The 24339-nt window shown below is 54.8% G+C and overlaps 3 protein-coding genes across 4 annotated transcripts in view; 2 read left to right on the top strand and 1 right to left on the bottom strand.

Moving 5' to 3' along the window:
* RAB5C (RAB5C, member RAS oncogene family) overlaps nt 1-12706 on the top strand; it is a 21969-nt gene extending 9263 nt beyond the window's left edge. The window contains exons 2-6 of the mRNA XM_027974510.2: nt 7891-8144; nt 9609-9760; nt 9967-10089; nt 11161-11254; nt 11782-12706. Coding sequence (XP_027830311.1) covers nt 7979-8144; nt 9609-9760; nt 9967-10089; nt 11161-11254; nt 11782-11897 — 651 coding nt within the window. The 5' untranslated portion in view covers nt 7891-7978 and the 3' untranslated portion in view covers nt 11898-12706. The remainder of the gene's footprint in view (nt 1-7890; nt 8145-9608; nt 9761-9966; nt 10090-11160; nt 11255-11781) is intronic.
* Nucleotides 12707-13514: 808 nt separating this feature from the next.
* Nucleotides 13515-15475, bottom strand: HSPB9 (heat shock protein family B (small) member 9). The gene has a single exon (XM_042255957.2). It carries the CDS (start codon nt 14016-14018, stop codon nt 13545-13547), a length of 474 nt encoding a protein of 157 aa, XP_042111891.1. The 5' UTR covers nt 14019-15475; the 3' UTR covers nt 13515-13544.
* Nucleotides 15418-24258, top strand: KAT2A (lysine acetyltransferase 2A). 2 transcript variants are annotated; one of them, XM_027974513.3, is made up of 18 exons: nt 15418-15821; nt 15963-16086; nt 16422-16567; nt 16668-16757; nt 17058-17239; nt 17331-17522; nt 19406-19512; nt 19704-19814; nt 19916-20052; nt 20136-20344; nt 20526-20652; nt 21979-22089; nt 22393-22536; nt 22771-22885; nt 22969-23005; nt 23092-23155; nt 23290-23374; nt 23482-24258. In XM_027974513.3, exons 1-18 carry the CDS (start codon nt 15483-15485, stop codon nt 23673-23675), a joined length of 2514 nt encoding a protein of 837 aa, XP_027830314.1. In that variant the 5' UTR covers nt 15418-15482; the 3' UTR covers nt 23676-24258. The 2 variants fall into 2 exon arrangements, with proteins under 2 accessions (XP_027830314.1, XP_027830312.1); XM_027974511.3 differs by having other exon boundaries at nt 19913-20052.
* The last annotated feature ends 81 nt before the right edge of the window (nt 24259-24339 follow it).

Below are 24339 nucleotides of genomic sequence, written 5' to 3'. Positions count from 1 at the left end.
GCTGGCAGACCCCTGTCTGTCTGGTCTTCCTCACCACCCTGCCACCCAAGTGACCAGCAGAGAACCCTAGCACTGCCCCTGGGTCCCAGGGCCCTTGGGTGGATGGTATGGACGGGCACACTGGCCGGGCCGTGTCAGCAGATCCCGGTAGATAAGCCCCCGCCCCTCAGCAGCCTTTTTGCCCATGGGCACAGGAAGAGAGGGCCTGGAGGTTTCCATCCAGCGCTGACTCTGCTGTCCGCCTCTCCAGGGAGACCATCTGTGGTCGAGGGCTGAGAAAGCAGCTTGGAGATTGGGGAAAGATTTCCTGGGGCTCTTGCTGGAGCCGGGCATGGGGAGGCCAGGGCTCCGACCTCAGGGGTGGCGTTCACCCAGCTCCTCCTGGCATCTGTGCTGAGCGATACTGCCAGCACCCCCTACCAGGGAGAGGGCTGCAGGAGCAGCCACACTCTGTCCGGCTGCTCCTTGGCTCGGCTCCAGACACGGGGAGGCCCACGCAGTCACGTGTAACCAGGGTGTGTGCCTCTTGGTGTCCCTGCATGCGGTCCCTTCGGCAGGTGTTGGTATAGCTGGTGGACCCCGTGCTCACAGCCTCACTGCGGTGCAGGGGTCTAGGCCCCCAACCCCGTGGAGTCTCCCTGTTGGAAGAGAAGAGGGGAAACTGCTCCCGGTTGAGGGAGTTGGGCGGGCTGGGGCAGATTCCGCGGCCTGTCCCAGCAGTAGGACCCTCCCCTCTCACTCCCTCTGAGTCCCCCTCTGGGATGATTTCTCTCCCTGTCCCCTGGACAGGGAGTCACGTGCTGTGACTGTAAAGGCAGCACCCCTTCCCTCTCCTCCTGCTTCCATCTCCCCCAGGCCCCTTCCTTCCTTGTGGGATGAGATTGCAGCCCTGGCCCGATACACCGTCACATTCTCCCCAGATCTCAACCTGCGTGCACTGCTAAGCTTCTGGCTTCCAGGGCCCAGCTTCCTCTATTACACACTCCAGATGAGACTCAGGCCCTCGGTGTGGTGATTCCACACAGTTGCCAGTGGTCACGCAGGGAGGACATGCCTCTCTTTGAGTCCACCCCTAAACCCTTTTCCCTCTGGACTGCTTGGGGAGTGCAGAGAGTCTCACCGCTGTAACCTCTTTCTCCACACTGAAAAGACATCAGCGTTGGCTTTTCCATGAAGCTTTAAACAACCTTAAAATTCTTTAACTCACAATTAAGTACAAACCATAAGTATGTTCTTAATATGTATGCAGCAGGCACATTTGTTTATGTTGAATCCTACCATCTCACCCCTTGTTTGTTTGGGTATCTTTGCTCTCTTGGTCCTCTTCTAATTCAGACAGCATGTTTTTGATTGCCTTTACTCTGCATCTTGTAATACTAAAATATAAAATATTTTATCTATAGGGGAGTTAGATTGGTCTCATGTTTCTAAACTTTTAAGTTTTCATTGCTGTATGCAAAATTCTGTACCAGCAGCATTTTAAATCTTTTCATTGACATGTAACTTATATACAGAGAAACTTACAAGTCTTAAGTGCATTTTTGCTTGTGTAGACATCCATGTGGGTGCGCCTGGTGGCTCAGTGGTAAAGAATCCACCTGCCAGTGCAGGAGATGCAGGTTTGATCCCTGGGTTGGGAAGCTCCCTGGGTTGGGAAGCTCCCCTGGAGAAGGAAATGGCAGCCCACTCCAGTACTCCTGCCTGGAGAATCCCATGGACGGAGGAGAGCCTGGCGGGCTCCCGTCCTGCTGTAGCTGCTGTGTAGTTGCTAAGTTGCATCTGACTCTCTGTGGCCTTGTGGGCTGTGGGCTGCAGCCTAAGCTCTTGCCCACAGACTGTAGCCTGGAGCCCCTGGGGACGCAGAAGAGTTGAACACAATTTAGCAACTGAACAACAACAGACATTCATGTGTCTGCCTCCCAAATCAAGATACAGAACTTTTCCATCCAACAGCATGGTTTTTTTAAGTTTGATACAAAACTCCTTTTTCCACAGTTAAAAGCCATATTTTGGTGGCCCTGTTACTCTTGGTGGCTGTAGCAACATTATTAATATTCTTGGGCTTTCTGTCTCTGATTGGGGAGCCTTGCTGGAGTTATAATCCTGGGCTCGGGCTCTGCCACCACCCGACTGTGACCCTGGGCAGGTCACTTCGCCTCCCCTTCACCTCATCTGTGATTGTGAAGAGAAGCATTGAGCTTTGACAACCAATGAGCCAAAGCTAGTTAGTTAGGCTTGTTAGTAGTGTGACAGCCTTGCTGTTCACAAGTCCCTCACCTTCAGGAGGGTACTGTGCCCTGCACTCTGCATGTTGTTTCATTTAATCTTGCTTCATTTAGCAACGCTGTGTGATTGGTATTAGGTGATACCATTTACTAGATAAGGGACAAGGGACTGAAGCTGACAGCGGTCACTCGTCTGACTTGGCCAAGGTCACTCAGGCTTTAACCAAACCCAGTTCAGCCTCCCAAGTCCTGACTGCTAATAGTGCCAGGAAAGGGCGTGGCGCCTCCTGTGGATCTTGACTCCTGTCTCTCTGGATCTGCCACCAGCTGGAGGCCTGGGTAGTCCTGCTGTGCGTCTGCCCTCTGGTCCTGGGTGCCAGTCTTGGTGGTTCTGGTTTTCCCCTGTGCTTTTAAGTCTAGGGGTGAATCAGCTCCCCTGCCGATCTGAGCTTTTTAATGTCTTACACCTTAGATTTAAAAAAGAAATTTGTGTTTATTTTATTTTGGCTCTGCTGGGTCTTCGTTGCCGCTGCTTTCTCTGGTTGTGGTGTGCAGGCTTCTCGTCGCAGGGGCTTCTCTTGTTATGGAGCATGGGCTCAGTAGTTGTGCATGGGCTTAGTTGTTCTAAGGTTTGTGAGGTCTTCCCAGACCAGGGATCAAACCCGTGTCCCCCTCACTGGCAGGCTGATTCTTAACCACTGGATCACCAGGGAAGTCCCCCCACCTTACCTTTTGAACCTAATTACCTCTCCTACCTTCCCTGATTTGCTCATTCTCTTTAAGCTAACAGGTTGCTTCTGCTGTCCTCTTGCCCAATTCTCACCGTGTTAAATATTCAGGAATGCTTTTATCCAGAGTAAAGTATAGCTGAAGAGTCACTGGCCAGCACCCCCCAACCCCCAAGGCTAACCTTGAGTAAGCAAGTCTAGAGTCTCAGCCCAGCCTCTGGCCAAAACGAAATCTGGTTTCCCTAATCTGCTCACTATCCACGCTGTGCCGGGACTCTCAGCTAGAGGAAGTTTCTGAAGCAAACAGGAAGTTCAAGAGACACCCACCAGCTGGAATTGCTCACTCTTTACCAGGAAGGACAGAGCGTATCAAGTGGGTGACTTAATGGATTAGAGAAGGGAGAGGTGAACTTTTCGAGTATGGATGCTGGGGGCAAGGGTGACACTCCAGCAGCATCTGGTGTCTTGGAGAGGGCTTCAGGTGTTGGGTAGAGCCAAGAGCCAGTCCCCACCCCCAGCTTGCTCCACCTGTACTGTCCACAGTACCCAGCTGGGGGCGCCTTTCTGTCTCATTTTCCTCCCTCCTTCCTGTGCCAGCTGCAACTCTTGGGCTTAAATCAGCCACGTAGAATCACTTAGGGAACTTATTTTTATTTTATCATTTTGGGGTTTTGGCCATGCTTCACAGCTTGTGGGATCTTAGTTCACTGACCAGGGATTGAACCTGGGCTCTTAGCAGTGAAAGCGCTGAGTCCTAACCACTGGACTGCCAGGGAATTACTAGGAAACTTATTTTATCTTTTGTTGTTATGTTTTGGTTTTTTAATTAATTAATTTTTTTGGCTGCTCCAAGTCTCAGTTGCATCATGCTGGAGCTTTCATGGTGGTGCACAGGCTCTGGAGTATATGGACTTCAGTAGCTGCAGAGTGCAGGCTTAATTGCCCTAAGACATGTGGGGTTCCTCGATCAGGGATGGAACCCAAGTCTCTTGCATTGGAAGGCAGATTCTTAACCACTGGACCACTCGGAAAGTCCCAAAGAGACTTATTTTAAAAAACACTGATTTCTAGACTCCACTCCTAGAGATTCTAGATTCAGTTGGTCAGCCCTATTTTCTAAACCTAGTGGGTGATTCTGATGGAAAAAAGTTTGAGATCCACTGACCTGGTGGCTTAGACAGTAGAATCTGCCTGCAATTCAGGAGACTCAGGTTTGACCCCTGGGTCGGGAAGATCCCCTGGAGAAGGGAATGGCTACTCACTCCAGTATTCTTGCCTGGAGAATTCCACGGACAGAGGAGCCTGGCGGGCTACAGTCTACAGCAGAGTCGGACACAACTGGGTGACGAAGCATGCGTGCACTGAGCAAGACCTAAGTGTCTAGAGGTCAGAACAGCAGCATCCTGCTCTTTTTTTCCCTCTTTCTCTTACCCCCTTGGTTTCAGGCTGGGCTGGGCATGTACCTGTTAGGCCTGTTCATGGACCAGAATGTTTAGGAGCTCGGATCCCTTCTGCCCTTTCATGTGCCCCGTGGAGAAAGGTGTAGGGTATCTCCTCCCTCATAGTCTCTCCCAGTTGCCTTGAAGATTGGGAGTGATGCTTGTTCTAGTGGCCTCTGAATGAACCAAGTTCTGATATGGAGCATGGAGGTGGTGGGTGGCTGGGTCATGGTGAGAAAGGGCCCTCACAGTGGGTCTGAAGCTCGACACATTTCAGCACCTTCATGAAAATATCCAGGAGGAAATTCATTCCACTCATGTGTCTTTTCTGATGCTGGAGAAACTGGTTATATATATATATACACACACACACATACATGTTTTGGCCTATTCTATATCTTATAAGAAACTTTGACCATAACTTCAGCTCTTCAAGAGAACTGGATGGATTTTGGTCTGAAAGAAGACTGGCTTTTACTGTGTCATTTTGGGTTAGAATGCCACCACTTGACTGCACCTATGGGTAATCTAGCTGCTGGTTCAGGAGGAAAGGTTTCCAGACAGAAGCCCAGTTCAGTGAATTCACCTTTACCACCTGCCGGGGGTCCATCTCTGATTTCCCAGTCTTGGGAGGGGAGGGCCTAGGGCTTCCTGGGGCCTTGGAGTATGGCCTTTGCCTGTCTCAGGCACCTCCATGTCTCCGTGTGCCCTTGGTGACAAAATCAACTTCCTCTGTGCCTTAGTGTCTGGGAAGGTTCAAGACCTTGGCTCATGTGATCACTGAGTGGGGCCAGGAAAACCACGAGGCAACAGGCCATTAAAAAAAATGCTGTGTGTGCCTGCTCAGGTGTCTCTGCAAGGCAGGACTGGCATCCAGGAAGAACATGTCCACAGCCAGTTTGTACTAGGCAGAGCACCTGCAGCGAGTTATAAAATGCAGACGCCAGGCCCTTCTCCAGCCTATACCGGAACCTCCGGGGGCTGACTGCACGAGTGGTTTTGTTGTGTAGACTGGGTTGAGAACCACTGCATAAAAATTATATGTCTCTTCTTCTGACTTGTTTAAAAAAATCAGAGTTGTCTGGGCAGGTTTGGAAACCCACTGGCTTGATAAGAGCAAGACTTAAGTGTTACCTCTATTTTTCTTGACTTGTGAGTGCTGCTTACCCCTCACCCCAGTAACCTTCAGCCCCGGCTGTTTTGGTTTTCTTGGAATTGTGTCTTCACCTCCTGTTCCCCTTTCCCCACTCATTCATACCTCCTTCTCCAGTGCCCCAGCCGCTCTCTGTTGCTGGGCCAAGATCACGCATCACGTGGACTCGTGGTACTAACCAGCCCGTAATTCCACTGTGGTTTCACACTGTCGCTGTCACCTGGCCCTGGGCAGCTCCTCCCACTGGTGGCAAAAGTACACAGGGACTTCACGGTGGCTGCAATTGGCAGCCAGAGCCAGCCCTTGCTGGGCCAGGAAACTACTGCCACAAAAGGAGAGTCTCATTCACCCAGCCGCTCAAAACCAAACACAGAGGGAGGGCATTGCCTCCACAGTGCCCCCTACAGCGGGGACTGTGGCTGGCATCCAGGTTCCCTCACCACATTCTGGGTGGCTCTGAGCAGGGCAGTTAACACCTGAGCAGCAGGCTATATCTGAAAGATAGGAGATGGTTTTAAAGTTTAAAGGAGATGTTGGTTGTGCAGTTGTTCAGTAAATGTCAGCTGTCTCTGAAAACCATTTCATTTGCTGAGTGCTCTTTGAATTCCCTGTTTGTTCAGAACACTGAGAGGAAGGAGACAAAAGAGCCGAAAGCACAGACCTGGCCTCAAGGGCGCAGTGTAGGGTCTTGCCAATATCACTGATTGGGATGAAAAGAGAAAGCATCTAAAACTAGAAAATATTTCAAAACTAGCATTTCTTGTCACCAAGTGAGGACTCCCCCCCCCATACTTCCTTCCGTGTGCTCTTGGGGAATAGGTGGCCCCCGCTTCAAACCTCTTTTCCTTTAGAGCCATCCAGAAAGGAAACTCTTGTTCCTGGTTAGTGAATCACTCTTCCTGAAGCTCACTTTTTAAGCGAGTTGCTGGGAGAACTTGGACGTGGAGAAACGATTTGAGGTTGCACAAAGCGAGCCCTTTGTGCCTGCTTCTCACATGAGCACAGACCACTGCTTCTCACAAACACCCCCCTTTTCATTCACACCCCCTCCTTTGACTGGCGGGGAACGTGCTCCCGGTGCTCAGGGGCCAGTCGGGCTGTCTTGCTCTGAAACCCTTCCTGCATAGACTCTGTCCTGCAAAGGGCAGTCTCGTCCAAACCTTTTCTTCTCAGCTTAGGTTCAGATGCCCCACAGAGTCTTCAGGATACAATACCTACTCACAGAGCTCGTTTGTCAGACGTTCTGTGTACGTTCTCATACCAGTTAATCTTCTAGAAGCTTCTGGAGATGGGCGCCTCAGCCTTCTTTTCAGTCCCAACCACCACTAACAGAGTGACTAAGATATCAGTGTAGGAACACCAGCTCCGGGTGGGGTGGGGGATACGCAGGTCTTGGCTCCTGTGTTTGTCTCCGCCCATCCACACCTCCCCCCTTGCCCTCCTCCATGTCACCCTCTGACTCTGCCAGCGGAGAATGGAACTGTGGTCTCTATTTAAAAGGGAAATTTGGCAGCCCTTCTGACTGCCAGCAGAGCTAGCTGGCTGTGGTGTGTGTTTGGTTTTGTGTGTGTTTGGTTTTTTAATGTGTGTGAGACTTCTGGGCCATCAGAAATGAGAGAGCTGGTGGGGGGCGGGGGGAGAGGCTCAGGAGGAGGGAGTGAAATGAAGCTTTGATTCCAGCGCACAGTCCAGCCTCAGATTGAGAAAGTTGGTCAGTCCTTCTGGAGATGACAGGACAGAACGACTCTTTTGATAACAGCGTGCACCTGGCCGGGCCCTGGTCCCTAAATGCCCGCGAGGTTGCCCAAGCACCTTGTCTAAGAAGCTTTCCACGGGGACTCCCCGTTCCCTGCTTGGCCTCGCCTCCCACTCTGCTTTGCTTAGAGGTGGGCTGTGATCTGAGCTGCCAGGCCAGAGGTCCATTGTTGTTGAGCTAGATCCTAGAATCTTCTGAGCCAGTTTTCGATGCCCCTTGTTGCCTGTTGACTTACCCAGCAGTCACCAGGCTGGCAGATGCCCGTTCCTTTCCTTTGGGTGTTAACTTGTATGCGAATGTACATTTCTGGGGTTGGGAAGTCAGTGTGTTTGCTGAGAACGGTGAGCCTAGAGTTGGGTGGCCACTTTTCTCTTTACCATCAGATGGTTGTAGGGCCAAGAGATGTGAGTTACAGCCTAGTAAGGGCTCGTGTCCTAACTTCTGGAAGAGTGGGGCAGGATGTAGGGGGAGAGGGGAGGCAGTCAGCCAGGTCGTCAAGGAGGGCGGAGGGAGTGACCTGTGGTTTAAGAGGGGCTCACTGGGCCACAGTCTTTGTACTAACCCAGTACTTCTGATCTCTCCCTTATAGTTGGAGTCCCCCTCCCCACTAAGTGCCTCTTTGCATAGCACCGGCCCCTGCCCCCACGCTCACTGGTACCACTACAGCGGGACGGGCCATGGCGGGTCGGGGAGGCGCAGCACGACCCAACGGACCAGCTGCTGGGAACAAGATCTGTCAGTTTAAGCTGGTCCTGCTGGGGGAGTCCGCGGTGGGCAAATCCAGCCTCGTCCTCCGCTTCGTCAAGGGTCAGTTCCACGAGTACCAGGAGAGCACAATTGGAGGTGAGTGGGCCCGAGGGCAGGGATGGTGGTCTCAGGGAAGTGGAAGAAATGCCTGGGCATCGAGGAGAAGGGACACTTAACTGCCCCCAGGCTAAGCATGCCTCGGGCAGCAGCAGCTCGCCTCCCCTAAACCCTGGGATTGAATCCAGCAGCTGGTCTCCATGTCTGTGTCCCAACAGACATTTAGTGAGAATAATCTGAGAGACTAAAGCCGCCTTCTTCCCCTGGTTCCACCTCTTGGTTTACTCGTGTGGCCCGAGGTACCCCCCCACCGACCTGGGACGGGAGGGCTCCATGTGGGTCTCTGAGGATTGTTATCTTCTTACCACAACCAGGCGGTGCATCAACCCTGGAATGGGGAAATGGCCTTGTGAGAGAGGGCTGGTGTTTCTGAAGCTGACCTTTAGCCCTTCTTGAGCCCTAGCCTGTCACTGATTTCCTAGTGATTTCCTAGCATGTAGCTTGTGACGGTCTGGTCTCAGCCTCCTGCCTCAGTGGCTAGTATACTCCTCGAGGGGCTGGGGCTGACCTTGGGCTTAAGTCATCCTTTTTCTACCCTCTTGGTTTGGTAGGAGGTTTCCAGGCAGCTGGAAACAGAATGGGCCGTGTCAGCAGTCTTCAGCTGCCTCCTCAGCACTCCAGTCAGGAGCTGAGAGGGGGAAGTGAGGCAGTGCCGCAGGCCCCTCAGGGAGGTGTGGGGTGGGTGGCCGCAGAGGGCCAGCTTCCTCCACAGAGCTGCCCGGAGGCCTCTGCTGGCTCTCCCGCCTGCCAGTCCCAGCTCCAAGACTCTTCCTTCGAAGCACATGCACAGGTGCCGAGTGTTCCCCTGCCTCCTCCGGCCAAAGATAGGGTCACTGTGTTCCCTGAAGGTCGAGCCAGTCAGGAGTGAGTTGAGGGCAAAGCCAAGGGTGGCGGCAGCCGGCGTGCCTGGAGGTGGCAGGGGCGGCGATGGGAAGCCAGTCACCCAGCCTCTGCCTGGCAGTAGCACGGCGTGTGCTTCATTCTTCCCCAACATAGCTGAACGTGTGAGAGGTTCCCCAGGACACCAAAGGCCAGCGACACCCCTGGGCTGGAGCAGAGAGAGGGGCTCAGAGTGTTCTCTGATGGGAGAGCAGAGGAGGGCGTTGGGCCCACCCTGTTAAGCTTGGAGCCCGGTTTCTCCTGTAGTCTTCCTTTCCTGCCCCTGCTGCTGCCCTTCAGGGAGGGCTTGTGCAACAGCTTTCCTTCTCCTCCCACTCCCGCCTGGCCGGGTCTGTAAAGCCCGTGCAGCCCCGGCCCCCTCGACACACACAAGCACCAGCTCTGCCTGCCGTGCTCAGCTGCTCTGGCTGCCAGCTTGGGGGTTTTCGGTGCCCCCCTCAGCAGCAGGCTTCTGAGCGCCAGCGCCTGGATGGCTCAGCACAGATGTGTGGGGGTGTTTTCTCAGCTCTTCCGCACCTGGTAACACCGCCTTCCCTCTTCCAGCGGCCTTCCTCACACAGACCGTCTGCTTGGACGACACAACAGTCAAGTTTGAGATCTGGGACACAGCTGGACAGGAGCGGTATCACAGCCTGGCCCCCATGTACTATCGGGGGGCCCAGGCTGCCATCGTGGTCTACGACATCACCAACACAGTAAAGACTTTCTCTTGCTTCTCCACCCTTTGTTCCTGTTTGGGGTGTGGGCACATTTTCCTCTGGTGTTGGCGGGCGTCTCCCCAGAATCTTCAGGGTGGTGGCATCTTAGACACCTGGGCGCTGTCAGCTCCAGCCTCTCCAGCGAGCGGCCCTGGGCAGAAGGCCCGCTCTGTCCTGCTGACGCTCTGGCCCTGTTTCCCCAGGATACCTTTGCACGGGCCAAGAACTGGGTGAAGGAGTTGCAGAGGCAGGCCAGCCCCAACATCGTCATTGCGCTCGCAGGCAACAAGGCGGACCTGGCCAGCAAGAGAGCCGTGGAGTTCCAGGTGGGGGACAGAGCAGGCTTGGGGGGAGGACGAGCTGGCTGCACGAGGCTTCCCCAGGCTGCTCGGGCTTTGCGAAGGACTGCATGGGTGGTGGTAGGGGAGCTTCTGTCCGAGTCCCCTCACGGCTCGAGCACAGCCTAAAGGGAGTGTCATCTGCCGCTCTGCCTTCTGTGTTCATCAGGGTTGGATGTGTGTGTGTGTGTGTAGATAGCAGAAGCTTCAGCTTACTTTTTCTGTAAACTGACTTTTTAACAAAACAGTAAAAAACTTTTTTTTTTTAAACACGTGCACATCGGAAATTTTTAACAGTACAGGAAAGTGTATAGGATGAAATTTGGGTCTCTAACCCTAGAAAGTCAGTCCCCCTCCCCCCAACTTCCTCTCAATTTCTTGTCTTTCTGGAAAATATACCCAAGTCCTGTTGTTGTTCAGTCGATAAATCGTGGCCGACTCTTTGCGACCCCATGAACTGCAGCATGCCAGGCTTCCCTGTCCTTCACTATCTCCTTGAGTTTGCTCAAACTCATGTCCATTGAGTTTGCCATTCAACCATCTCATCCTCTGTCACCCTCTTCTCTTGCCCTCAATCTTTCCCAGCTTCAGGGTGTTTTCCAGTGAGTTGGCTCTTTGCATCAGGCCAATGAATCTCTTTCTTTACATACTGTGTGTTTTTTTTTAACCAGTTCCCACCTGATGGATTTCTAGGCTGTGTGTAATTACAAAAGACTAGAAACAGTGCCGTAGTCAACATCCACATACTTTTGTCCAAGTGTGTGAGTGTATTTATTTGTAGGATAACTTTCTAGAAATATTTTCTAGCCTAGTAATTTTGAAAAGCAAGAGGGCAGAACTGGAGCCCATGGATACTTGAGTCAGACATCTGCTGATGTGTGTGAGCTGAGAGGTGCTGTGTGTGATGCGGAGAACTCAGAACAGGGGCGCCTTAGGCCTGAAACCCGCTGCATCGTGTCTGTCGTATGGAAGACACTCATCGGGGATCGTTGTTCTCCTGGGTCTCAGCCCCTGCCAGTGTTTCCCTCCCACTCACTTTCTCACCTCTGTCCAAATCAGGAAGCACAAGCCTATGCAGAGGACAACAGTTTGCTGTTCATGGAGACATCAGCAAAGACTGCGATGAACGTGAATGAAATTTTCATGGCAATAGGTAAGTGGCCTCTGTTCCCTTCCCCCAGCCAGGGCGTATTACTTGCTTGCTGTCCTGTCGTAGGTCTGTGGTCCCTTCATCAACAGATCTTTTACCATTTTTAGTACTTTGATACAATTGTTTTCTTTTTCATCTCTCAGATAAATATAGTTCACTCCAGGAATTTCTAAAACCTGAGCCCACGTCTCAGCACTTCACTTCCAGACCCTTTATTGTACCACCATCTAAAACTATACATCACCAGCTCCCTACCCACTACTTAGGATTTTTTCCCCCCTCCTTTGGCTCTAGAGTCATCCTGTGTGGGTTTGAATCCTCACTCTCCCACTTATTAAACTCTGTGGTCCTGGGAGAGTTATTTAACCCCTCTTCGTCTCAGTTTTCTGAAAGACCCAGAACGCACTTGGCGCATAGCAGTGAAGCCATCAGTATGCTGGGTATCACTGATTGGGTGGTACCCAAGTGGCCTTGGGAAGAGTGCTGGGGTTCCCTCACAAACACACATCTTCCTGTTCCTCTCCCAACAGCTAAGAAGCTTCCCAAGAACGAACCCCAGAATGCAGCTGGTGCTCCAGGCCGGAACCGAGGCGTGGACCTCCAGGAGAACAACCCCGCCAGCCGGAGCCAGTGCTGCAGCAACTGAGCCCCCCTTGCCTGCCCACTGCCCCCACCTCCTCCGCCTCAATGACCCGACTGGAATCCACTCTAACCAATCGCACTTAACGACTCGGGCCACCACTGGGGGGGCAGGGGGAGGGGTCCACCATGATTTCTCCATATCATTTTGATCATAGGCCGGAGTGAGTTATTCCACCTGCACCTTTCTGTACAAATACTAATTCAATTTTAAGTCTTAAGTCACTTTTTTAATATATATGATCTGCTCTTCCCATTTCCTGCCCTTTCTACTGTTCTCCCCCTCTTCTTCTGCTGGTAGTAGCCACGTGCCCCTGTTCCACCCCCACCCTGGTGTGTGGGGAGGCAGGGGTTGGATCAGTTACCCTTCTTCCCCTCTTGCTGATTAGCGGGCTCAGCAGGAGCATCCATATCCTTACTGTGTCTGGAGTGTGCTTGGTTCTGGGTGGCGGGGCAGGCCCTTGGGGCCAGGGAAGGGAGAGGCAGCTCTTCCCTCAGCTGGCAGTCATCAGGCTGCAGCGCCCGCCTTACCCCCCAACTCACAGCTGGGAGAGAACCCACAGCATTACCACAGCATTATTGTGACAGCCACGAACCCATTGCTCATAGCCCTCTTCCCCCTCGTCCTTGGTCACCCTGACCTCTGGCTCTGAGCCCTGTTCTGACCAAATCACGATGATGAGTATTTGGGGGTGGGTGGGTAAGGGGGGGTAGTGGGAGGGAATGGAACCAACTTTTTCTGTATTTTGTATTGTATGTTTTCTTCAACATGTAACCAATCAGTATCTTGTCAATATAGTCAGCCGATCGACCTCCCGCTTGTCTTCCTTGTCTTTCTCTCTCTGGCAGAGTTTATCAGGCCATAGCCTCTCCAGCTTCCTTGAAGTTAATTTCACATGAACCTCTAAATCTTCTTAAACAAAAGCGTTCTTCCCCATCTAAAGTGAGGGGATGTTGGTGGTCGTGGTAACCAAGAGAGAGAGGCCAGCTGTTACCAGCTCTAACCGGGTGGCATGGGGTAAGAGTGAGCTGAGGCTGAATCTCACCAAGATGAAAGTTGAGGGTCCAGCATTTGCCTCTCCTCAACCCCCTCCAGATTTTATTGGGGCATGTGCAGTCTATATTTGAAAATAATTGTTCCCTCAATACCAGAAACAGCCTCTTTGGGGTTTTTTGACTAGTCTGTACTAGGCTGGTGAGGGAATGGGGTCCTCTCACCCTTTTCCCTGAAGAAGAAGGAACACCCCAAGACCTTTGGAAACTTGGCTAGTCCTGAGGCCAAGATAGCAGCTCCACACCAGATCCAAGTCACCTGGTTCCCGGTCTCTCCCGGGGCCTTCTGCTGGTCCTGGAGTCCAGTGATGGTGGGGCCCTTTCGGCTCTCTGCTGCTCCCTGCTGGAGCTGCTGGTCCAAGCAGTGAGCCGAGCTGAGTGAAACAACACTGCCCACTGTCCCTCCAGCTTCCCCCCCCCCCCCCCCCCCCCCCCCCCCCCGCCTGATTTATGATAGGCCACCACCTTGAGGTGCCTTTCCTTCCCCTCCAGGCCCTCCCCTTGGCCTTCTACCTTTGTTCAACTTACACCTCTGATCCCAGCCCCAAGAAAAGACCACGGACACTGAAGCTGTTGCTCACTACGGTGGTTGTTTACTGGGTCAGGCTAGTTTCTTAGAGCCACGGCTTCTGAATCTCGAGGCGGGTCCTGTTTGAGCCTCAGAGGGAGGCAGTGCCCGGCACTGGCCACGGACACACAGCTGGCCGGAGGGGGTCAGGCAGCAAGTCATGGCAGCGGGATCCAGGTCCGGTGGTAGTGACATTTGCTGGTGCACCTTCTGCGCCACGCGGAAGCCGGTCCCATCCGGGTTGCAGCCCTCCAGTTGTCGCTGGCCAGTCACCACCAGGCATCCGCTGTTCACCTGAACCAACAGCTCCTCGGGGGTGAAGCCATGGGCATACAGTTTCATCTGGAAGCCATCCTCCGGGTGGACGTTGTCCCGCACAGCTGCCACATCCTCCGTGAGCCGCTGCACCGGTAGAGTGGCCACCTGGTTCTGTTCAATAAAGGCCACGCTGGGACATCGGGAGGCCGACTGGCTCCCGCTAGGGAGACTGCCACCGACCCGCTGCATCCGAGTGAGCAACTGCTGTTGGGCTCGAGGCTCAGAACTTAGCGGCCTGTCGGAGCTGGGGGGGCGGGGCCTCGTGGCCCCGCGTCGTTACACTAGCGCTGCGCGCTGCGCTGAGCAGCTCTGAGCAGGGCGCTCCCTTGGCTTCCAGAGAGGTTCGGTTCCGCTGAGTTTGAGGTCAGCTCTGCTCCGGGAGTTGGTGATGGACAGGGAGGCCTGGCGTGCTGCGATTCATGGGGTCGTAAAGAGTAGGACACGACTGAGCGACTGAACTGAACTGAACTGAACTGCATGTCCTACCTCCACGGGTCAGGTTGGCAGCTGCTCTGTAGCCTCTTGCTGCTGCTTTTATCCCAGATCCTGCTCCTTTTTTGGTCAGGGCTCTGTCCTACCTCCATCACAGGGCCGGGCGGCCAGGGCTGTGACCCAACAAAAGAGGTTGGCAGTGCTTGAGCCCGACCCTGCAGCGGTCACTAGCATGGAGTGAAGATGAGATTGAGCCATGAGATTCTTGCTCTTCTGCGAATCAGGCCTTGGGGCAAGGAGGATTGCCCCCGAACAGAGCCATCAGTGTGACCACGGGGTCATTGGTTCTTGTAATATCCTACAGTTCTCTGACCACATATGAACCTGTACTAGAAGATGAACGCGTCTTTCTGGTTTCCTTCATTCATCCTACCCTTGGCCTATCGCGGCAGGCTCAGAGCTGGGCTCTGGGACCACAAAGATGAAGACGTGGGCCCTGACTGGGAGGTGCCCACGGTGTGGGTGTATAGCACGTCCCATGCTCCCTCATCCCCACCTCAGGAGCCTTTTTCCTGACCCTGGCCATTACTCTGACGCTCAGTGCTTTTAATAATAAACCTCTTTTTGTTGAAGTATAAGTTAACACAGAGAAAAGCGCACAAAGCACAACCATGTAACCACTTAACAGGTCAAGAAATAGAACTATTGTTATTTAATCACCACCCTAGTCGCAAAGAGTCTGACACGACTGAGCAACTGAATTGAACTGAACTAGCTACAATTCTGTGTCCAGAAACGTGGGGGATAGGGGCAGAGTGAGGGGAGGAGGGAGGTGGGCATGAAACCACTACACTTCTGGCCCCAGGCCTGGATTTCCACCTTTATGGCTTGAGAGGTGATTCCCCAAACAGAAGCCTGTTTTCTGGGGTGCTTCTCCTTGCCCTCAAAAGGCAGTAATCTTGACTACCTCGGAAGCCTTCTAAAAGGATTACAAGTGAGGAGGAGTCAATCTGGGGTGCTGGCTCGAGCCTCATTTGGCTGTCCGGGATCGAGGGACAGGACAGAAAAGTCTGGAACCTGGAGGCGACGAAACTAATCGTGAAAGACTACAACTCCCATCATACTCTGGGGCAGCGACGCCTGCGCATTGAATGCCGGTTGCCCATGCGGCCCTAGGGCTGGGAGCGCCGCGCTGCGCCGCGCTCCGCTTCTGGGGAGGCCATGGCGGAACCTTCCCAGGCCTCTACCCCGGCCCCTGCCGCGCAGCCCCGTCCGCTTCAGTCCCCAGCCCCTGCCCCAACTCCGACTCCTACCCTCAGCCCAGCTTCGGCCCCCACTCCGGCTCCCACTCCGGCACCAGCCCCTGCCCCAGCTACAGCCCCAGCCGGGAGCACAGGGACTGGGGGGCCCGGGGTAGGAAGTGGGGGTACCGGGAGCGGGGGTGATCCGGCTCGACCTGGCCTGAGCCAGCAGCAGCGCGCCAGCCAAAGGAAGGCGCAAGTCCGGGGGCTGCCGCGCGCCAAGAAGCTTGAGAAGCTAGGGGTCTTCTCGGCTTGCAAGGTGGGGGCGGGGCCTGGGGGTAACAGGGGGCGGGGCTTGGGGCATCCTAGGGCTTGGGTGGGAATCCGGGCAAAGCTGTGACAGGGGAGCGGCTACTCTTCCCCGGGTTACACGCTTATTGACTGATACTTCTGCTTCCAGGCCAATGAAACCTGCAAGTGTAATGGCTGGAAAAACCCCAAGCCCCCCACTGCACCCCGCATGGATCTGCAGCAGCCAGCGGCGAACCTGAGCGAGCTGTGCCGCAGCTGTGAGCACCCTTTGGGTAAGGCAGATAGTACCCGTGGAACTGGGGTTGGGGAGGTGGAAGTGCTGGGTCCTGCTTGGACAGGACCACTCAGTTTCATCTCTGAAAGACAGAAGATGCCTCCTAAGGAGGAATTGGGCTGGGAGTGTGTATGCCCCAAGGAAGCAGAAAGGAAACCTCCCACCAAAAGAGACAAGAGGCCCCCCAGGGCTGACATAGGAGCAGTCAATCTCATTGCCTGGTCACACTGGTCAGAGGGACTCAGGATGTGTCTTGGCTGGCAATAATGAGGAGGAGGAAGTCCTGTTGATTTTTTTCTGTCAGTTTTCCCCAACTACCACTTATTCTTACAGCTGACCACGTGTCCCACCTGGAGAACGTGTCGGAGGATGAGATTAACCGGCTGCTGGGGATGGTGGTGGACGTGGAGAATCTGTTCATGTCTGTTCATAAGGAGGAGGACACGGACACCAAGCAGGTCTATTTCTACCTCTTCAAGGTGAGCTTCCTTCAAATGAGAGTGTGAGTGGGCAAAAGGGAGGCTGGGAAGGTCTGCAGCTCTGTGCTCCACTGATCTCTACCCCTCCCTCTTCCTGCAGCTCCTGCGGAAATGCATCCTGCAGATGACCCGGCCTGTGGTGGAGGGGTCCCTGGGCAGCCCCCCATTTGAGAAGCCTAATATTGAGCAGGTGGGATGAGGAAGGTGGTAAGAGGATTGAGGGCATCTTGGAGGAGCAGGGAGCCTGTGTTATCTGCCGCCCCCCACCTGCCCTGAGAACAGGGGAGAGGTTAGGAGAAAGGAGATTGCTTTGTGCTAATCTCAGGGTGGGTATACTAGGTGGGAAGCGGTATAATCTCTCCTGCTCAAAGTGAGAGTGAAAGCCCGAGAGAGCCCCCTGCCCTCAGGAAGCACCTTACTTTTGGATAAGAAGGCCATGCTAGCTGCTCACACCTCTTCTCCTATTTTTTCCCTTCCCCTCCCTGCCCAGGGCGTGCTAAACTTTGTGCAGTACAAGTTTAGTCACCTGGCTCCCCGGGAGCGGCAGACGATGTTCGAGCTCTCAAAGATGTTCCTGCTCTGCCTTAACTACTGGAAGCTTGAGACACCTGCCCAATTTCGGCAGAGGTCTCAGGCCGAGGATGTGGCTACCTACAAGGTCAATTACACCAGGTAGGTCCAGCCAGGGATAGCATGGGGGGAGGCTTGTAGGCTCAGCCTGAACTTGGTTTCTGCTCTCCCTTACCACCTCCTGCTCTTGCAGATGGCTCTGCTACTGCCACGTGCCCCAGAGCTGCGATAGCCTCCCCCGGTATGAGACCACTCACGTCTTCGGGCGCAGCCTTCTCCGCTCCATCTTCACGGTTACCCGGCGACAGCTGCTAGAGAAGTTCCGAGTAGAGAAGGACAAGCTGGTGCCCGAGAAGAGGACCCTCATCCTCACCCACTTCCCCAAGTAAGGCTCGTTCTGGCCCATCAGGACCTTGTACCACGCTCACATCCTCCCTCTTGTCCCCTTTTTCCAGGAAGGCTTCCTGGATTGGTCCCTCTTCTCCCTCCATGAACCTTCTGGGATCTGGACCTCTACCTGGGAGGCTTGCCCAAGGCCCAAGTGTAATTCACTAGCTCTTTGCCTGTCTGTATACTAGTGGGATGGCAGGTATATGGCCTGAGTGCTAGTGCTGCCCCTGCCCACCCACCTGGTAGACATGACTGCCTGTTTCCCGTGGGGCATGGACATAGCTCAGAATCCGTCTCACCACAGCATTCCAAGAGTACAGAGCTTACACTTGAAGAGAAGCCAATTTCCACCCCTGTTCTAGTCCTTCTGTAAGATTTTTCTCTGTTTTGCCACACTGTCTTTTCATTTTAAACGTGGTTCATAGGTATCCACAGATTTCCAAGTGGTGCAGTGGTAAAGAATCCACCTGCCAGTGCAGGAGATATAAGAGATGGGTTTCGATCCCTGGGTCAGGAAGATTCCCTGGAGGAGGGCATGGCAACCCACTCCAGTATTCCTGCCTGGAAAATTCCACGAACAGAGAAGCCTGGCAGGCTACAGTGTATGGGGTTGCACAGCGTCGGACTCGATGGAGCAACACACACAACCCACATACACACACACATCACATCACACACATACACACCACACCACACATACATACCCACCCCACACATACCCACCCCACATACACACCATACCAGACACACACCCCATATACACCACACCACACACACATACCCACCCCACACACACACCACACCACCCCACACACACCCCCACCCCACACATACACCCCCCACATACACACCACACCACACACACACACCCACACCACACCCACATACACACATACCCACCACACACACACACCACACCACACCACACCCACCACACACCACACACACCCCCACCCCACACATACACCCCCACATACACACCACACCACACATACACCCCCACACCACACCCACATACACACACACCTCACACACACACCCACACCACACATACACACCCCACACCCCCCACATCACACACCCCCCCCACACACACCACACCACACATACCCCACACATACACACCACACATACACACCACACACACCCACACACACACACGCCCCCACACACATCCCACACCGCACCACAGACACACACCCACGCCCCCCACACATACCCCACATACACACCACACCCACACACACACACCCCACATACACACACACCCCACATACACACCACACCCACACACACCACACCCACACACCCACCCCACACATAGACACCCCACATACACACCACACCACAGACACCCTATACACATACCACACCCACATAAACACACACCCCACACACACACCACACCACACACACCCCACACATACACACCCCACACATACCCCACACCACACACACACACCACACCACACCCACACACCACACCACACCCACATACACCACACACACACACTCTCTCTCCTGACTGATCCAGACCCTCCTATGCTCCTCCAGCCACCAGGTGGGAGCAAGAGGTAGCAGGAGAGGGTGGAGTCCCATTTCGATACTGAGGCCCAGGGTGACTGGGTGCCCTGCCTGGTGCGCAGCACAGGATGGCATCATTTCAGGCCTTGTCCCCCTGCACTCCTCACCCTGGCATACTGGGCCTCTGATCTCTTCTGAATCATCCTGTCCTCCTATCTTCAGAGAGGGGCTCCCAGAGCACAGAGGCCATCTTTGTCTCCCAGGTCCCTGGGCGGCCTCCAGTCCCTGTGTCTGGCCCAGGCTGCTCCCTGTCGGAGAACAGAGTTGTGGGACAGGTTGTACCCTTCCCCACAGATTCCTGTCCATGCTAGAGGAGGAGATCTATGGGGCAAACTCTCCGATCTGGGAGTCAGGCTTCACCATGCCGCCCTCAGAGGGAACACAACTGGTGCCCCGGCCAGGTACGTGCGCAGCAGGCTGTCTGCTTGGCCTTCCTGGCTGAGCTCAGCGCCTCTGGGGGAGGAGGGGCTGCGACTGGTAGCAGGGGGGAAGTGCAGGAGGGCTCGACAGGAGTGGGAGAGCCAGGCTATCTTTGCGGGACACACCCTACCTTTGAGTTCCATCCCGATTGTTTCCTCTTTCGCTCTCTCAGCTACAGTCAGCGCTGCAGTTGTTCCCAGTGCCCCCATCTTCAGCCCCACCATGGGTGGGAGCAGCAACAGCTCCTTGAGCCTGGATTCTGGAGGCGCTGAGCCCATGCCAGGTGGGTACTTGACCCCTGACCTCCACCCCTCGTTTCCCCCACCCAGCCCTGGCCCGGTCTCTCTTGCTGTGCCTGGGAGACCTTGCCAACCCCCTCAGCAGGCGAGAAGAGGAAGCTCCCAGAGAACCTGACCCTGGAGGATGCCAAGCGGCTCCGTGTGATGGGTGACATCCCCATGGAGCTGGTTAATGAGGTCATGCTCACCATCACCGACCCCGCCGCCATGCTAGGGCCCGAGGTGGGCAGCCCAGCCTCCCAACCCATTGGGCGGGGGCTCACCCCCGCAGACCCTGGCTCATCACTCCCTGCTCTGGTTCCCAGACGAGCCTGCTGTCGGCCAACGCCGCCCGGGATGAGACTGCTCGCCTGGAAGAGCGCCGAGGCATCATTGAGTTCCACGTCATTGGCAACTCGCTCACACCCAAGGCCAATCGGCGGGTGTTGCTGTGGCTGGTGGGGCTACAGAACGTCTTCTCCCACCAGCTGCCGCGAATGCCCAAGGAGTACATTGCCCGCCTCGTCTTCGACCCGTAGGTCCCTGGGAGAGCCCAGGACACCCCCCACTGCTCCCTGGGCCTCTTCCTCCATCCCTGGGGAATTCTTGCTCCTTAGTTCCCAGCACTGTGTGCAGCTCAGGCCTCCGGGGTGGTGGGTTCCTGAGGAACATTCAGGGGACGGGTAAGGCCTGTGACCTGAGCTCTCTCCCCTCAGGAAGCACAAGACTCTGGCCTTGATCAAGGATGGGCGGGTCATTGGTGGGATTTGCTTCCGCATGTTTCCCACCCAGGGCTTCACGGAGATCGTCTTCTGTGCTGTCACCTCCAATGAGCAGGTCAAGGTGAGTCTGTGCTCGCCCCCAGTGTGGGTAGAGGTCAGGGAGCTCCTGGTCCCAGCTTCATCCCACCCCCTGCTTCCGAGTCTGGACCAGGTCAGAGCAGCACAGTAGTGACACAGCTGCCCCCAAGCCTTCTTTTAATGGCCCGACACTTCCTCACATCCCCACAAGGTGGCAGTTGTAATTTGATAACTGAATTAAGAAAACACCTGTCGACACAGGGTGCCCAAGAATCAGTAACACTTGTTTTCCGCTAGTTTTATGGAGATGCAACTGACATGTAGGACTGTGTAAGTTTAGGATGTACAGCCTGACGCTTCGACTTATATACATCATGAAACAACCACAGCGAACATCTATCATCTTATATAGGTACAAAATGAAAGGAGCAGAGAAAAAATGCTTTTTCCTTTGTGATGAGAACTCTGCAGATTTATAGTAACAGTTTTAAAGGGATCTGTGTTTCCTTCATCACAAGAGCATGTACATGCATCGGAGAGTTGATAATTTTTACAACAGTCCCGCTCTGGGTGGTCGTCCTGTCTTCTATCCTGTCACAACAGGCCGACTAGTAGGGTCCCCGGTTTGTCTTATCTGTTTTTTAAAATGGTGTGGCTACTTTATTTTTTATTTTTATTTTTTGGCTGCACTGTGAGGCTTGCCAGGTCTTAGTTCCCCAACTAGAATCAAACCCACACCCTTGGCAGTGAAAGCAAGGTATCCTAACCACTGGACCACCAGAAGATTCCATGATTGTCCCATTTTCCATAACTCAGATCTGCGTGGTGCCTCCGGTCCTAATGTTTGTGGATGACAGGGTGTCTCTTTGGGGTTCAGATGTCATGATGAGGGGGGCCCTTGTGATCCCCTCTCCCCTTTCCTCCAGTTCTGAGGCCCAGGGACTGGGAACCGTGGCCTGTGGACCACAGCTTCCCGGTTGGGTTTAGATCCAGGCTCTCCCTGCCATGGCTGGTCACCTGACCTGGACATATTTCCTGACATAGCTGAGTTTCAGTTTTTTCTTCTGTAAGATGGAGGTAATGATAGCTGTTTCATGGGTTAACTTGAGGATTGCTCTGTAAAGAACCAAGCGTCGCACCTGGCCTGGAGTAAGCGCTTAGAAACCCAGCATCCTTCGCTTTTCTGCCTATAAGCTCCCCTTCCTCTGCCGGTCGCCTTTCCTCCTGCCTGACTCGGATCCCCTGGCTGTCCCCACCTCCTTTCCAGTCGGCTCCGTCCTGTCCCCGCCCTCCTCTCCCCCCCTCCTGAGGCCGCTCTAGCTGTAGGCCCGCCTCCTCCCGCCTGATGAGCTCTGCCCCTCCCCTGCAGGGCTACGGCACTCACCTGATGAACCACCTGAAGGAGTATCACATCAAGCACAGCATCCTCTACTTCCTCACCTACGCCGACGAGTACGCCATCGGCTACTTCAAGAAGCAGGTGACTCTCACCTCTGTCTGCCCACTGACTGGGGCCCGGGGTCATTCTGTCTCGCCCCCGGTGCGGGTGGGCTTCATGTCCCCTGTTCCATCCAGCACCTGTAGGGAAGTCCTTCATGCCTGTCTTCCTCCCTCCTGCTGCTGCCCCAGGGAAGAGGCAGCTGGGAGAGCTGGGAAGTTCTCAGGGTGGGGCGCAGGGGGCGGGGGTGAATCCGGAAGGGCTGCCGGCCTGGAAATGTTCCAGGGACAAATTCAAGCTGGAAGAGCCTTGCTGATGGGTTGGTGGTAACTCTCCACTCCCTAGGGCTTCTCCAAGGACATCAAGGTGCCCAAGAGCCGCTACTTGGGCTACATCAAGGACTACGAGGGTGCGACACTGATGGAGTGTGAGCTGAACCCTCGAATCCCCTACACAGAGCTGTCCCACATCATCAAGAAGCAGAAGGAGGTGCGTATGCTCACGTGCGTGTCTCCATGGGGCTCTCGTGAACATGCGCTTGAGTGAACACGTGTGTGGGTATAGAGATGCGTATATACCTGCTGTGCACACATGAAGTGGGGCTGGCCAGGGTCTTGGTTCTTGCGCTGCCTCGAGGGGCAAGTGGGGGAGCCCTCCCTGCCTGCGGCCGGAGAGTCTGGTTGCTGGAGCTGGGTTGGCCTCTCAGACCCTTCCTTCGCTCAGATCATCAAGAAGCTGATTGAGCGCAAACAGGCCCAGATCCGAAAGGTCTATCCCGGGCTCAGCTGCTTCAAGGAGGGTGTGCGCCAGATCCCTGTGGAGAGCGTCCCTGGCATTCGTGAGCAAGGGTCTTGGCACTGGAGGGGGTGTGCTGCTCGGGGTGTGGATAGGCATTCTTAAGGGTGTTCTCCCATCTTGCAGGAGAGACAGGCTGGAAGCCGCTGGGGAAGGAGAAAGGGTGAGTGTTGTGTGGAGGGAGTGGACAGTGTGGGGCAAGGGCGGCAGAGGGCCCAGGAGCCTCAGACGCGGCCTCTCTCGCTCCAGGAAGGAGTTGAAGGACCCTGACCAGCTCTACACAACCCTCAAAAACCTGCTGGCCCAGATCAAGGTGGGGAGACCAGGCTCTCTTCTGGGGGTCCCTGTGCCAACGGCTGTGGCTTTCTGACCAAGGGTGAGGGGGTGGCAGTCCCGAGTTGGGCAGGGGCACAGTGGATCTGGATCCAGCTTGACTGTCCTCTGCAGTCCCACCCCAGTGCCTGGCCTTTCATGGAGCCCGTGAAGAAGTCGGAGGCCCCAGACTACTACGAGGTCATCCGCTTCCCCATCGGTGAGGACCCTTCCTTCTAACCCCTTCCTCCCACGCCTGCCCCAGCTCCGGCCCTCCATGGCCGGGCAGCCTCTCAAAGGTATGCCCTTTCCTCTCTCGCTGCCCAGACCTGAAGACCATGACAGAGAGGCTGCGCAGCCGCTACTATGTGACCCGGAAGCTCTTCGTGGCCGACCTGCAGCGGGTCATTGCCAACTGCCGCGAGTACAACCCCCCGGACAGCGAGTACTGCCGGTGCGCCAGCGCCCTGGAGAAGTTCTTCTACTTCAAGCTCAAGGAGGGCGGGCTCATTGACAAGTAGTCCAGCCTTGGGCCTCGGCCTCAACGTGGAATGTCTCCTCCTCCAGTTCTGATCTCATCCCTGGGGTGCCCCTGTGCCCAGGTCCCCCTCTGTCTGAGACACTCCAGCCTGGGACCCTCCAGCCCCTGATCCTACAGCCCTTTCTGGGCCCTGAGGCATCCCCAAGGCTGCAGCTCTGTCCCACCTTTCATCATGTCTGAGCTTGGGAATGGGTCTCCCTGCTCTGGGAGCCTCTAAGCATGGCTAGTGGCCAGAGGATAAACGCTACCCCGCCCTGGTCCCCCCCCCCGCCCCGCCCCTCTTCCTGATCTGATCCCCACTCTCCACACACACACTCACACACTCCCCACAAGCGATACAGCTTTGGAATCCTGGGCCTTGCTCAGATCACTGGTTCCTCAAGGGCAGGATCCCCAATTTTAGCTTGAGTAGGGGCATCAGAGCTTGGAAGCCCAAGCTGGACTGAAGGGGCCATGCCTCACCCGGCACTGCTCTGTTTGTCCCCTAGGGGTAGGGGGCATGGGGACCATTCATTTCCTGGCATTAATCCCTCCAAGGGAACAATAAAGTTTTGGTTTTGTTTTGTCTTGTGTGGTGGTTTCCTCAGTAAAATCCCCTGCTGACCCTGTTCCACCAATATCCCCTGCAAGCTGGGGCTGCCCTT

The sequence above is a fragment of the Ovis aries genome, chromosome 11 (assembly GCF_016772045.2).
Source record: "Ovis aries strain OAR_USU_Benz2616 breed Rambouillet chromosome 11, ARS-UI_Ramb_v3.0, whole genome shotgun sequence".
NCBI classification, from domain to species: Eukaryota; Metazoa; Chordata; class Mammalia; order Artiodactyla; family Bovidae; genus Ovis; species Ovis aries.
This window is presented reverse-complemented; position numbering and strand designations above follow the sequence as displayed.